Raw genomic sequence first — 15,801 nt, forward strand, 5'->3', positions numbered from 1 at the left:
CCCATGAAGCCTGGGGTAGAAAAACCGTGGACCCAGCTTTGGAGGCCCTGACGTCTAACCCTGGCTGTCATGGTGACCCGCTATCAGAACTTGAACCTCTCTTCTCCGTTCTGGGTTTCAGTTTCACTAACGGTAAAATGAATTCGATGAATTTAATATTCTCACTTACACTCTAGGCAGAACTGGACTCATTCTTTGTGGATACATTCCAAAGTGTATCAGATTTTTCAAGAAACAGGATTCATATTTAGAATTTTCTGGCCATCACAAATTCTTTAGCATTCTTTTCCATAAGCATGGAACTTGTTTCACGCTTGAGGGCTTGGCATGGTGACCGCCACCTTGCCATGTTTTAGTGTCTTTTTTTAAAAAAAAGATTTTATTTATTAGAGAGAGAGTGAGAGAGAGAGCACAATCCCGCGGTGGGGGTGGGTACCAGACTCTCAATACAGGGCTTGATCCCAGAACCCCAAGATCATGACCTGAGCCAAAGGCAGACGCTTAACCGACTGAGCCACCCAGGCGCCCCAGTTTTAGTGTCTTTAAGAAATTATTTTTTGTGTGTAATCATTAGGCAAAATTTCCAAAAGCTTTGTTGTAAAGCCACCCTGCTCATTTGCTTTAGTTAAGGAAATGGTTTGATTTTAAAAATCACATCTTTACCCTTCTGTATATGATGATGTGCACATCTCTTTACATATCGAAAATGCATAGAAAACAGTAAAGGAACACATAAGCACCAGTGTCACCTTGTTGGGCTCACCCCCAGTTTTTGGGGAGAACATCAGCTGGGCAGGCTACCACTCAGTTCAGTGGGTCAGCCACTCATCTGAACATGGTGTGGAATCTTCACATTCATCTCCTGGTTCGTTTCACATGTGCAGACATTAAGCCTATTCAAAGGGTTAGCCGTAGCTTATGTAAGAGGCATAAACGGGTCCTCAGGTTTCAAGTCTTGGCATTCAGATGCTAAAAAGCATTAATGGTTTTACCAGAGCAGGCTTATAGGAAGAAGATACAAAGCAGTGAAATCTCTTTAGGACAGAGAAGAGAAGTTCGATGGTAAAAGGGGTATGAGGTAGCACTGTTCTCACAATTGCTGATCATGGAATCAGCCTCTATTCAGCGCTCACTGAAAGAAGCACCACACTGTAACTAAGAAGAGGATGGGGAAGAGGGATGAAAATTATAGGCACACTACGGTCCATGATTATATATGTGCATTTTTTTTTATTTCACTTGATCACAACACAACACTTTCATTCACTGTAAAACCACAAGCAGACACAACATCTAAAAATATTACAGACAGTTCGAGTGAAAAGTTGATACATTCTAGGCTGAAAAGCAAAAAGAAGCGTGGTTGTCACATATAAAAAGCTCCTATTTAATAGTCGGTTCTTGCTTAGCATTTCTAATGGAAAAGGTGAACGGAACAACAACATATTATGTCCTTTAATTATGTTTTGGTCCAAAGCTAACTTTCCCGATTTTAGAATGTAACATGTAATTTTATAAGAAACGAGAATTGCCTTCCAAGGCATGTTGGATTTGGGATAATAGTTTAATCAGTTTTTATTCTCTGAGAGTATTCGGATTGCACTTAGAATAAGTCTGCTGGATGATGAATAGGAAGAAATAAATAGGTATTTGAATGTGTCTTCCAGGGAAATAAATAACTATTAAAAAAATGAACTTTGCTGCCCAAAATAAAGAGTTGACTATATTGGGAGGGGAAACGCCATACAATTGTTAGTTAAATAGCCTTAGAAATGTGCTCTCTCCAACTATTTGAGAGGAAAAGGACACATCTCCTCTGTAGGTACACATACCCATGAGAGTGAAAAAAGATTGAGAAACAATATCACATTGCCCAGATTCATGCTGGCTGGGAACAGGCACAGGAACGTGGTCAACACTTCCAAGATTATAAAGATGCTCTGATTCTGAAATTCTTAAAACCCTGAGCTCATCTTCTAATTGGAGACACTGCCGTTCCCTGTTACACTTTTACCACCAAGTTTCACTGCCTTGTTGAACCCCATGTTGTTAGGAACGTAACACATACAGCATGGCTAAGAGAGGTAAAGGAATAATTCACACAAAGAATAATGGAAAGGGGGAGATGATAAGGTTTCTAGATACATAAGCCAAGGTGACAAGTTTTTCCTTGTCAGGCACGTTACACACAGTTATTGGTCCGTTCCTTTGATTACTCGTGTGGCCGAAAAGAGTTTACCCACGTATTATCTCATTGGTTCTTCACAACCACCTCATCAGGAGCTATCACAGGTATTATGTTTGTCCCCTTTGAGAAGCTTTCCCAAGGGTCACACAGGGGACAGAGCCAAGGCTGGATCAGATCTTCTTGTTCCACAAGTCCAAATTCTACAGTTTGAAACACCAAACAATGAGGGTGCGTTAGAAAGTAGGATGAGCCTTCAATAAGCCTGTGGAGTCACTGAATCCCACTGGGCGCCCACCACCCATTTGTATGTCCCTGTCTTTCCTGGGTGCCCAGGGCTGTACCACCAACCTTCACCACCTGCCACTGGATCACATGGCTTCATTTACATGAGGAGTGGAAATATGACAGGTTATCTGTCCCAAGACTATATCCATTTTCAAAGAAAAGCAAGTCTTAATCCAAAGGATTAATAACTGTGATGGGTTTCAGGCACCCATGACAAACACATCTCACCCTCAAATCGTAAGAAGTGAGGGTGAGAGCTGGTGGAAATGGGAAATGGCTAACAGCCGTATCCATGAGGTGTTGTGTCTACTTTCAAAGATTCTATGTTTCACAAGCATGGACACAAGGGAAGGAAAAGAAGGATGTAAGAGGAAGCCTAATAGGTCCAAGCCAGAATAACTGAGAGGTAGAAGCAGTATCATCCTTTGACCCAGAAAACCTGAGCTCCTGCCCTGAGCCCCACAAGCTCTTAGAGGTCTGCCATTTGCACTTCTCCCCTTGGGATGAGAAGTCCATGGATCCAAGAGAACATATTCGTCCTGAGCCTAGGCCTTCCCTGGAGCAAGTCAAAATATCCGGAACCCCTTAATACCTTGACCAAATGGCTTCCAGGGTCTCTGTGGCTTCTCCTGATGATGAGTCGCACCATGTATGGGCACAGCTATAAGCCCAAGGGGTAGCCATGGAGCAGTGCTGAGGAGGAGGGTTTGGACAGAACTTGCCCATGCATATTGGGGTGTCCATGTGCATGCACGTAAGGCTCCTCACAGTGAGAATCAGGACCAGAGATGAGAATAGAAGGGTTGAAGAAAGAATTAGGAGTCTGTTTTGTATTCTTGCCCCAACCCCACAAATGTTAGGAGTGAACTCAAGCCTCAGGACAATCCTAGAGATGGGCTACATCAGTATCTGATGAGTAGCTGAGATGCTCAGAGAGACCATCACCCTACAAACACAGGTACCGCAATCCTAGATGCCTACTTGGGTTCCCTTCTGGAAAGTCTCTCATTCCAGGCTCTCTATGCCCCAGTATTTTTCTTGGCTTAATCCCTATTTCTTTCTGACAGTTAAATGTTGTCAACACATACACGTTTCACCAGTGCCTACTCTGCACAAATTAGACATTTAGCGAATGTTGGCCACTGGTGCTGGTACCTAGTCATATCAGTTTTAGAAATTCTGAGCTCCTTGGGCACAGTGTTCACACAGTTGTCCATTTACTCTGCTCTCTGCAGCAAACCAAGGGTTCTTGGTTGATGGTTTGTGTCCTAGTACACTGGTCAGCGTCCCAAAGGTCTGTCTTTGCTTAAACTTTGAAAGGTCCTTCGGCTTATTTCAGTCTGATGCAGTCCACCTCCTCCGTGGCTGGCACCCCTGTGGTTTTAAGATCGAGGTCTGCACTGGACTTGCTCCCATTGTAAGAAGACTTCCAATGGAGCAGCACGATCTTCTTGAAGTACTTGATGGTGTTGTTCTTGATGGTCACGAAGCACAGCGTGTTGATCATGCTGTTGCTCATGGCGATGCACTCGACCACGTAGAAGGCGGTGAGGTAGTGCTTCTCCTTGATGAACACGGTGGGGAAGAAGTCGCGCACGATGGTGAAGCCGTAAAAGGGCGCCCAGCACAGCACGTAGGCGGTGAGGATGCACATGAGCACCAGCACCGTCCTCCTGCGACAGCGCAGCCTCTTCCGGATCTGCTCCGTCTGGAAGCCCGGCACCTCCTTGAACCAGAGCTCCCGGGAGATCCTTGCGTAGCACAGGGTCATGGTCACCACGGGGCCCACGAACTCGATGCCAAAGATGAAGAGGAAGTAGGACTTGTAGTAGATCTGCTGGTCCACTGGCCAGATCTGGCCACAGAAGATCTTCTCTTGGCTCTTGACGATGATGAGGACCGTTTCGGTTGTGAAGTAGGCGGAAGGGATGGCGACAAGGATGGACACCATCCACACCAAGGCAATCAAGCCAGTGGCTGTTTGATACTTCATCCTGGGTCTCAGCGGGTGGACAATGGCCAGATATCTAGGACAAGAACAGAAATAGGGTCAACGACTGTGAGGAGGAAGTTCTGGGTGATATTGTTTCGGCAACAATATTAGAAGGTGCAACTGAAAAGTACGTGTGAAGGAGACAGTTTTAAATATGATTATACTCGATAAATGGTAACTATTATTAAGTGTAGTAGTAATGCCTCCCATTGGCTTCTGGCCTGTCACTATTCCCAGGTCCTTCCTGTGTCCAGGGCCATTCATCCTAATAACCCCACTGTTTAGAGCTAAGAGGGCCTGATAATTCCAAAGAGTTGTCAGGAGAACTTGCCCTTTCCAGTGGGAGCCCTGGGCAAAGTTTTGTCTTCATTCCACATTTTTAAAAATATTGTTCCGTATGCAAAAGTGAAGGAAGAGTGTGTGACAATGTACCTTATTTTTCAGGTGTAAAAATGGAATCTGGAGACAGATGAGTGACACTCTCAAGGTCATATACCCCAGGACCCTCGACAGAAAACATTTAACCTCATCTCATGGTTGATGTGAAAAATCAATCAAGAATATACATTGAATGTATTTTTTTTAACCACAAAGCATCAGACAGTAAAAGATATTGCTTTTGTTCTTTCCCAAAAAACCACACTGCTGTTGCCACAGTGGTCCAGGAACAAAGAGAGAGCACTTTCTGGAGGATATGAGTCATTTGTGTGGTATGAAAGCCTCCTTCCCAGAGAGTTCTGGTTTCCTGGAAGACTTTCTGTGTCTGGCAGGGGGTAGAAGTTAGAGAAGGAGAAAGACGGAGAGTGAAGTGGGAGGGAATGGCTAAACAACGCCATATTCTCACGTGCCCATGGCTTCTCCCAGGTAGAGCCAAGAGCAAATATGAGAGAAGCCTAAAGGAAAGGCAGACCTACTCTATTTCCTTCGAAACCAATGCCTTTGAGGTCATCGTTCTTGGGATTTTGATTGGAAGAAGTTCATTCCTATTTTTTTTCCTGATTATATTCCTGCTATTTGTGTCCCTCTTCCCCCAAACACAGGCAGCCAGCTCCACCGAGTGTCATCTGGAGAGTTCGCTGGAGTGAGACTCCTGCTCTCTTCTAGAGATGTGAGATGAAGTTGGATGGGTTGGGTCCACCCTCTGTACACCCGGCTGGCTGCTTGATGTCCTCTGCCACCGGCAACAGTCCCTGTCACTCTTGTCAATCTCCCGAGCACTGAAGGGTGGAATGGGAATGTCTGCAGGGTGTTGGCAATGCTCCTGGCAATGCACGTGTATGGGCCCCTCAGAAAGACCGCAGTGCTCCCACCACAATGACTGCGCCAAACTCACTCAGACTCATAACAAGTACTAGGAGTTTAGTATCTTTGCTCTCACTCACTCTCTCCCTCTTCAGCTGCCCCACCATGTTCTATTGATTATTCTGTCAAAGAATATTTCTATATTTATACTTGTTTACTATATGAATTTTCACTGTGTAATTCTATTCCTTCCTTTCTCAATGGCAACTTCCTAAGTCCTTATGATGTTTCAAGATCAGAGTGGTTTTTTTATTCAATGAACAAGCAGGAGAGGATGACGATCTAGGAGTCAGAAGACCAAGAATCTAATTCCAGCTTTGCCACAAACTTATTATGTGAATTTGAGTCACTTTTCTTAGCCCTATGGGCTCGATTTACTCATCTGTAATATGGGAATATCATCCGCCTCGCCGACCTCACAGAGATACTGCAAGGTTCCAGTTAGACAGTGTGACATAGGGAAACTAAAGGACTCCATAAAAATCTGCTTTTTCCTCCTTTTCCTGCTTCTATTCTTGCTAGGAACTGCACCCCCGTTTTACACATGCCTCATAATGCAAAGAGTATATGTCCTCCTTGGAAGGGACAAGGAGTTAATGATTTCTTTAGAATAGATATCACCTAAGGAAGGGCCACATAAGAATGACCCGACAAAGCCATCAGATGCATATTCCAGACCACCGGCTCCAGACATCTCAACACGAAGACCCCCAGCTCCAAGGAGTAACACCTGGGCCCTGGTCCTTGTTCTAACCAGTTCCTGGATGCCTGAGAGAACACATATACTAGACCATAGTCCCCAATAAAATCCCCAGACCTCGAACAAAGGAGAGAGTCTCTCCTTTCCTTTCTGAGTCTCCCACTCTGTCTGTCCCTGCACTCTCTCTAAACCTTCAATAAACTGCTTTCACCTCGTGCTGGCTCGTGTTTGCCTTCTGTCCTGCGTGCAGCCAGGGACCCCTCTTGGCTGGTCCTGCGGGACCCCCTCTGGGCCCTCAGACCCAGCCTGCCGGCATCAACTGCAAATAAACAACCAGAGGTTTCTAATTACAAGAAATGGTTAGCAACCTAAAATGTCTTTTTTCAGAGCTATTCGGTATACACAGCAATTTTTTTTTACCTGTTATTGGCAAATAGTTCATTTTCAAGTTCTCTGCTACTTGCTATTTTATTGGATCTATTTATCTTCACATCAAAATTAATCTTCAGGGTAACCTGTGACTCCCCATCAGATGTTTATTCCATCCCGGCTCTCTTGGCCTTCACCCCGACTCCAACCCCAGGGTTAGCACCAGGAGCTGTGCAAGAAGCCCTCCAAATACATTTACCAAAAAGAAAATTGCGAAACTGTTTCAAGGATTGCCAGCAGTCTTGGCTATGCTAGGATCAGAACTCCAGAACTCTAGCTTAGTAATACTTGCTTATGTTTGTAAAGCAGCTTACAATTTACAGAGCATTTTTAAATCCACCTTCTCATTACATGTCCCTAGGTCTATTGAATAGGTAAGAGAACAAAGATGACCATTTCACAGATGAGCAAACTGAGATTCGGAGAAGTTAAATAACCTGCCAAAAGCCACACAGCTAGAAATTGACAGAACCTGCTGCAGACCCATCCATGTCTTGCTCCAAATCCAGCTGGGTCTCCTATACGCCACTTGTCCCCTCCCTCCCTTTCCTATTGGAGCAATTCTTTCTACCCTTCTTTCTACCCTCCTGGCATCCTACCAGAATCCTAGCATCCTTTTTCTCTTTTCTCTCCATCGCAGTTGATTTCTACCTATTGATGTTTCAAGGAGTCAGGCCAACGGCAGCTACTTTTCTCTACTTATGTGGATGTCCTTGGCTTGCCCTATGTGTCTACCAGTATAATGGCTCAGGTCCAGATCCACTTAGAGCCTACATTTCCCAGAGAACAAAGAATGAAGGCTGCTGGACAAAGAAACATCTAGGCAGTGATTGTGTGATGAGGGTGGGCTAGGTGATTAAGCAAAGAAAATGTGGGCTCCCTCTATCCCCAGGACCCAGCCCCAGATCAAACCATGGAAATGGTGGTTGCAGCAGCTTCTAGGCCATTCATGAGATCATCAGGGAATTCAGAACCCACTCCCCGGGCCAGTCAGCCCCATCAATGAACTCACTGGGGAGCATTTGTGCTTCTTAAGGCTGAGCACAGGTACTCAAGCCTTAGCTGGCCCCATGCAGACAGAAGAGAAGAGCGGTCAGTGGGCAGGCTGGCTGGTCATTCCCCCTGGGATCTATGGATTACACATTGAGTCCATGCAGGTGTCTCCACATCCAAGAGGGAACCCAGACCTTGGGGGACAGAGTCCTCTGATGATCTTTTTCAGCTCCCCGCTCCATCAGGTCTGACTTCCTGTACCTAGATTTTGAGATCTTCTGGAATATGACCCTATCCTTTCTGATCTCGACTCTTGCTTCTGTTCCTTGCCCCCGAGGATCCCACAGACCTCCCCAAGGGACCTCATACCTCAAGCATTCCCACCTCGTCTTTTTGCAAACACTGCCCTACCCTCATGGAAAACCTCTCCTGTCCTTTACTGACTATCATTAGTTGAAGGCCAGTTAAAAGTCAGCCTCCTCCATGAAGCCTCCTTTGACTCCTCTAGTACACAATGATGTCACCCTTCTGTAAATTTCATTTAGAATTCATCCTTTACTTTATGTTCTGTTTACTAAGTGTTATTCCACCATCCCCATCCCCCTCCCCCTGATGGTAAGCTCCTCCAGAGCTCAGTCTTACTTCTTTTGTAACTTCTTACTATTAGTGAATTCTGGGCACCTAGGATTTTAGTAAACCTTCACTCTCAGCAAGTGCTTGGCACTGGATGAATAGAAATGTAACAAGCCATCATGACAGTTCTCAAAAAGATTGCAACCTCTTTTAGAAAACAGGACATAAATGTGTTTACCTAGCCTGAGCCTGGGAGGCTGTCTGGGACTCAATAATCATAATAAAAGGTGAAGGGATTTGAGCCATATTTTGTAGACAATGGAGTTAGTATAGGTCTTTTGAGCAAGAGAGGGGAGATGTGTACAAGATGGAAGATTAATTTAGCTGCAGCCTTGCTTTCTTCCCTGGGCCACAGGAGCCTTTTCTCTGTTTTTTGAACCCTTCATGTTTGTTCCTGTCTCAGGTCCTTGCACTGATAATTTCCTTTGTGTGGAATGCGTTTTCCCCATCTTCACACGGCTGGCTTTATTTATTTATTTTTTTTTTTCAAAGTTCCCTTCAAATGCCTTCTCCTCAGGGACACTTTCCTGATGACGTACCTGGAGCAGCTCCCATCCTCTGTCACTTTCAGTGTTTGTCTTTTTTGTTCAGAGCATTTCTGAAATTACCTTTGTTTGTTTGCCTGACTGTGATCTCTCTCCACTCCCGTGGGTTAAAGCTCCACGAAGGCGAGGAGCTGTTTTCTTTCCTGTACCGTCGTGCACCCAGTGCTTGGCCGGGTCTCTGTCATATCATAGTTGCTCTACAAAAACGCGCTGTTTGAATGAATGAGTGTTTAGCACGGACTGTGAGGGGAGGAGCGGTGGCAGCTGGGCAGAGCCAAGAGGCACTGAGGCAAGGAGCCCGGGCTGGAGTGAACAGGGCCGGGGGGGGGGGGGGGGGGGGGGGGGTGGAGTAGGCACTGACAGGTCCTTTAAACCAAAGGCATGCTGGAAAAGGGAGAGAGCAGCCGTGACAACAGAGCCTTGCTAGTGTAGATATCTGCAAGAACCACGGAACCAATCTCAGAAACAGAGAAGCTAGAACGTAAGTAGTTCTGTTCTGCTACAGCGTCATAACTGCATTTCTTAGAAATCTTGCATTATCCTTTTTTAAACATCACATCCTAAAAACAATCACGTCAATGAAAATGAATCACTTCAATAGAAAACTTCCATTAGTTTACTTGTATTTGTTTTGTTGTTGTTCCTGGAAGCATTCATTTAAAAATTCTAAGATCCACTGTTTATTTGTTGCTTACTCCAGTTTAAGCCGTGTTCCAAACAATTACATGTATTACTTCCTTTAAACCTCAAGGCAGGGCACCTGGGTGGCTCAGTTGGTTAAGCGACTGCCTTCGGCTCAGGTCATGATCCTGGAGTCCCTGGATCGAGTCCCGCATCGGGCTCCCTGCTGAGCAGGGGGTCTGCTTCTCCCTCTGACCCTCTTCCCTCTTGTGCTGTCTCTCATTCTCTCTCTCAAAAAAAAAAAAAAAAAAACTTTAAACCTCAAGGCAACCCATCCTTCAGTCTTCTTATTATTCCCATTGTACACATGAGAAAACCGAGGCAGAGAGGCGTTCAAGAACTCACACGGGGCCCAGCCGCCGGCAGGTACAGCAGCAGCCGTGGCAGAATAACCACTAACACCACCCCAACAATTTCATTAAACAGAAATAAAGGCATTCTTATAACTGGAGTGTATTTGTTAGATCGAGATAAACATGAGTTGTCCCAAACTAACCAAATAGAACCTGAAAATCCCTGATCACATCCTGAACAACACACAAGGCCAGACAAAAACCAATGGGGTCCTGACCACAAAAGTGAAATTAGATGGCAAAAACGCATACAGATACTTTGAAGCAAGGATCACAAACATCAGTAAAGTAACTTCACACCTTGGAGCGGCCAGTTAGTTGGCCAAGGCCCCGACGGCCTGTGCAGGCCAACAGTGCTTTCCTCCAGTGCCTGGCTTCCAAGTCTCCAGTCACAACCCCACTATAAACACTAGCAGTCCCACGATGCAAAACACGTTCTCCAATGAACTTTTTTATTGTATCTAAATTGCATTACATAAACTCACACTGCAAGAGAAATGCCTGCAGGATTTTAGCTGAGTTTGGTACATAAGTAGGATACGAATGTGAAAAACTGCAATAGCTCGAGGTGGTTGATTGACACAGACATCACCTCTTACGTGTTCAGAATAACCCAAGGCCCCTTAACTTCTCCTGGCCTCTGTCCCCTTGAAGCCATGCCCTCCCGCCGTGTGACCCCTTCCGACAATGCGCCCCTACATCCGAAAATGGATCTCACCTAGGGAACACGGGCCTGCCCCAAAGCCGGCAGTAACCTACCCCACTTCCAGTGGCTGGGAGCACCCCCTCCGCAAAGATGTCTTGCTGGAGTGAAACTTCGGGAAAGGACCCTCTATGCTTTCAGCCTCTACTTTCAGAAAGATCAGAGACAAGGTTCCTGGAGCTCTTCCTTGACCGCCCTGAAAGGGACTTAGGGACAGATACTCTACTTGACTGTCCCTTTCTTGATTCACCCAGGGTCTGTTCCTGGGTGGCTAAAATGCCGTGGAGCTCCCGGACTCCTATGGAGGACCCTGGCCAAAGTAGCCCTCTGCAGGGATGACAACTCTGAGCACCTTCTTTCCACAGGGGACAGAGCTGGGGCTGGTTAAGCGGCGAACTCCCCGTCACTCCTCCCAGAAGAAAGGAGACAAAGGCCCCAACCCTTAATGCTTTTAAAGCCAGGGTTCTTCTTGAGAATAGGGTTGACTCCCTGTCCTGGGTAGTGGCCTGTTTCCAGGTTATCCAATCTCTGGTTGTTCTGCCTTTGGCTTCAGGAAACAGGTTCGATCTGCTGTGCTCTTCCCTGGAACACTGCCTTGGGATGTCCTGATGGCGAGGGGCAGGCTGAACTCCACCAGAGCCCTAGGGCCACGAAACTGGGAGGGCATCTGGGCTCCGGGCTCTCTGGGTTCAGGGAGAGAGACGGGCTGTTCAGATCCAAGTACACATTGGTCCTGACCCTCCAGGCAACTGGCTCTGGACTATACCAAGGTGCTTCGTAAATGTGAGTAAACTTTGGGCAGAGAGGTTTGCAAAGATTGTCCTGAGGGAACAAAACCCATCCTGGTTCTTAGCACAAGTGATTGTCCTAAACGAGGAGACTAAACACAACAGAAGAAAGATCTACATAGACTGCTCTTATTGCTTTGATTTCCCATCACTAGAAACAGGTCTTCTATACCGTCATGTGCAAATGTATGGAAAGGAGCAAACTGATTAATGCAACAACAAAAAAGAACAAGTAAAAGTATGTTACCTTTTTTCCTTTTTCTTTTTTCTATTTTGTTCAAAACAAATCATCAATCTTATTTTAAAATCAGCTGGTGCTGGGGGTTGGGGAAGGGCTGCTTGTATTTTGAGAAAATCTTCCTCAGTATTTCTAAGTTGACTCAAGAGGTACCCGCCTGGAACTTGAACTTGTCCTTCCACACTCCTCTTACCTATGTACCTCTAGACCTTGACCGGATACATCTAGGCGCATGTCCATAGCAGAGGGATCAAAAGCCTTCCCAACTGCCCAACTCTGGGGAGCTCTACTGTCCCTGCCCACAGCTGGGAAACTAGAACTCTCCTTACTATTCAGTCAATGGGCCCACTTTTTAACCCCCCATGCATCCACATGGATGGAGAATAATCTCTGTCATCAGTCCACACCTGCTGTAAAGGAAGGGACAGTTCCAATGCCCCTTTCCTATTGTCTCTGTGCCCCCTTACTCACCTGTCGATGGCGATGGCCAGCAGGGCATTGGTGGAGACATAGAGAGAGACAGTACGCAGGTAGTTGACAGAGGCGCACATGACATGGCCGTGCTCCCAGGACAGCTGCCGCACCACGTAGTAATCCATCTCAAAGGGGCAGCAGACAATGGCCACCAGAAAATCAGAGATGGCCAGGTTGGCGATGAGCAGGTTGGTAAGGTTGCGCAGCTTCTTGTAGCGGGCCAGAGCAGCAATGAAGATGAAGTTGCCAATGCCACAGACCAGCATGATGCCCACTAGGGCCATGCCAATGACGATCTTGGCAGCAAAGAAAGTACGGGAATTGGTCACATCTTCCTCTTCATCCAAAGGCATATCATAGTCACCATAGCTGAAGTTGAATGGGAAGGAAGCAGCGTGGGCTCCAGGGGAGGCCGGCACAGAAAGGAAGGTGGTGGAGGTGTTGCTGGCGTCCTCATCCATGACCCCTGCTGTGATCTCCATCGGGCCAGGTGGTGCTCTGAGCAGCGCTCCTTAGAATTCCTCTGAGGTGATGTGTGGGAGGCTGATGTCTTCTCCCCTCTCTGCTTACACTCAGCTCTCCTTTAATGAGTCAGAATGTGTCTGCCAGCATCCTTGGGGGACAGTATCTGAGCTCCATCCTAAGCCTCTGAAAGACATACAAGCAGTTGGCTACACATGTGAGTGAACTGGCCAAATTCAAAACCATCCTGTAACCCAAGCAGACCCATTAGCCACCTGCTCAGAACGAACACTGAGTGATGGAGCGGAAATAAAGGAACCAGGGAGAGAAAACAGATGCACAAAAACCACAGACCCACTCCTACAGGGGAGGCTGCATTGCTGTAGAGACAACCAGGCGCCGGCTCAGTGTATTTCGTTTCTACTGAAGATCTGAAATGCTGCAGGTTTGCTCAAGGACCAAAGTTGAGTGTGGGGAAGCTAAAGAGAATGGAAGTGCCCTGCTCCAAACTCTACTCCCTGTCCTAACAGTTTGAACTTGGTCTTTGTGAAATTGTCCGATTCTGTGGGGCTTAAGAGAAATTATGCTGAATATCATCCATCAGCCGTGTATGAGACAACCGTGTCTGCTCCCCCTGAGCTGGTCTCCCTCCTCTGGCAAAACACAGCTCTAAAAGCCCGGAGCCTATCTAGCAGACCCCTTTTTCCTCTGCTCACTGGTCTCCTGTCCCCACACCCAAGTCCTCTGCGACCCTGGTAGTCCGGCACAGCATTTACCAAGGCCTGTCCCCCGGCAGAGGCTGCAGGGTTGAAATCACAGCCTAAATCCCTGAGTAGGTTAGAAGGGTGGCTCTGGAGCAAAATCCTTCCTTGACTGGCTGTGTGTCCTGAGGTAAATAGCTTAAACACTCAGGGTTTCAACATCCTCCAGGCAGCAGATCAATAACATCTGTAAAGCACGGAGCTCCCTAGAGAGGGAGGGTGTTACACCCTAGGACTGCAAAGAATTACTATTGAGTGCTCAGGCCTCCTCAGTCAGCCACAAGGAAGGGGAGGGGAATCCTGACCAGATGACTCCACGGAAGCACATGGGGGCTGAGGGCGGGGGGGGGGGGGGGGGGCCTACCCTGCTGGGGACCCAAAACCAAGAGGAACCTCTGCCCTCTCTTTGCAGTCCCAGTCTGGCCCAGAGCCTGAAAACATCAGACCAACTTGCTGGGATGTAAGGGAGCTGAGGAGTGGAGAGGACCTCAAATGTCAGGAACACGGGGGAGGGCAGGCAAGCACGGAAAACCTGAGGTTCCTGGGAACCGGAGACACCTAGCAACCCCTGTGCCCGGGGAAAGCCTGCTGCCCACACTCCTCAGCAGTGAGATCTCCAGAGCCTGTCTTTGGAGGACCCGGGTTAAAGTCGCTCTGCACCCCAATGAGGCTCAGCCACTACTTGCCTCTCTCCCCCAACTCCTCACCCCCATTTTTCTTATATTTTTCCCTTTCTCTGAGCCATCAGTTCTGTCCCTCTCAGTCCCTGCCCTATGCGCCTGTCAGGTGTGAGCACAAGCGTGAGCTGAAAGGTCAGAGGGGGCCAAGTCTTGGGGTCCACACAGGTACAGCTGCAATCCTGGTGGGACAGTCCTCACCCCTTGCAGGCCCCATGTGTCTCTGAGGCACGCCCCCCCCAACCAGGGGTACCCTTCAAGCATGCTACCTGGAAGACTCCAAGTCAGGTTTTAAAAACAAAAGGTAATATAAGCTTCTTGGGGCACAGGGAGTGTTGGGAGATTTAGCACTCCGGGAGAAATTGTCCTGCGATCTCTTCTCCTGTACTCTTACCTCTCAAAGAGGAACCCCATTCCTTTCCCGCCCAGTGTCCCCTGGCGCATTGTCGTTTAGCGCTCGCCCCGTGGCCAGACCCTGCGGATCACTGGAAGCCTCTCTGCAGCCTGGGCTGAGAAGCCCTCTGGGGCTCCCACCTTTTTCCACCGAGTCGCCGAGGCTACTCCGAGGGCAGAGGGACGGGTCGCCCGGCTCCCGTGAGGAAATGAGCGCGAAAGCAAGTCTCTTGAAAAGCTTCTCCCCCCTCAGAAGCCCCCGCACCCCGCGACCGCGCGCGCCGCGTGGGGTCCTCGGAGCATCTCTCCGGGAGTGCGCGCTCGGTACCTGCGGCATCCTGGCGGGCGGACGAGGTCCCGGTTCTCTATCCGGGCCCGGGGGCACGAACTGCTGCTCCCAGAGGCCCGCAGGGACCGGACCGGTCCCCTCTCTTCCTCCTCTTCTCCGGGCTCTCTCCCGGCTCGGGCTGCAGTTGCGCTCGCGCCGCCGCCACAGATCTAGGAACGCGGGCCCGGAGGCAGGGCCACCCCCGGCCCGGGCCCGCCCCGCACTGGCGGTCCCCGCCCCCGGTGGCCGCGGGGCCCCGGAGCACCGCCAGCTGATTCGAAGAGGCTTGCTCGGGCCGAGTCCGCAGGGCTCCCGGACGTCCTGGGGTCCCTGCCCCGGGGAGGCAGGGTCGGGCTGGGCACGTCGGGGCCGCTGGGCCGGCGCGCGGCTGGGGACCCGGGAATCGCGCCAGGACCGGAGAGGCGGGGACGCAGAGGCGACAACTGGCGGCGAGGACACGCCGGAGGGAGTCGGGCCCCGGGCGGCGCGCGCTCCCCGCGCTCAGGCTCCGGAACGACCGCCGCGGGCAGGATCGGGGGCGCTGGCGCTCAAAGCAGGGCTGGCTCAGCGCGGATCCGAGCAAGGAGTACCGCCCGCCCGCTGTGCCCGCCCGGGGGCACGGGACTCGTGGGCCCGCTCACCTGGTCAGCTCCGGCCGCGGGAGAGGGCGGACCCGGCCCGCTTAGCTGGTGGGATTTCAAAGAACCGGGAGGAGCCTCCCCTCCCGCCCACAGCACCGCCCTCGCCGGAGACGCTGGGACGGACCTAAACATCGCTCTCTCGGGCAAGCCCAGCTGCACACCAGGGTCAGCTTCATTTCAGCAGCTTGCACCTCTGTGTGAAAGAGGCTCAGAGAACTGCTTTCCCGAAAGCGA

The 15,801-nt window shown here is 49.0% G+C and overlaps 1 protein-coding gene across 2 annotated transcripts; it reads right to left on the reverse strand.

The window, feature by feature from the left end:
- Positions 1–1,278: 1,278 nt before the first annotated feature.
- On the reverse strand, positions 1,279–15,051 carry PROKR1 (prokineticin receptor 1). 2 transcript variants are annotated; one of them, XM_035001394.1, is made up of 3 exons: positions 14,927–15,051; positions 12,303–12,953; positions 1,279–4,500 (listed from the first exon to the last, which is right to left on the reverse strand). In XM_035001394.1, exons 2-3 carry the CDS (start codon positions 12,785–12,787, stop codon positions 3,804–3,806), a joined length of 1,182 nt encoding a protein of 393 aa, XP_034857285.1. In that variant the 5' UTR covers positions 12,788–12,953; positions 14,927–15,051; the 3' UTR covers positions 1,279–3,803. The 2 variants fall into 2 exon arrangements, with proteins under 2 accessions (XP_034857285.1, XP_034857286.1); XM_035001395.1 differs by lacking the exon at positions 14,927–15,051 and having other exon boundaries at positions 12,303–13,194.
- Between the last annotated feature and the right edge of the window lie 750 nt (positions 15,052–15,801).

The sequence above is a fragment of the Mirounga leonina genome, unplaced genomic scaffold (assembly GCF_011800145.1).
Source record: "Mirounga leonina isolate KUSES-001 unplaced genomic scaffold, KU_Mleo_1.0 Mir_125, whole genome shotgun sequence".
NCBI lineage: Eukaryota > Metazoa > Chordata > Mammalia > Carnivora > Phocidae > Mirounga > Mirounga leonina.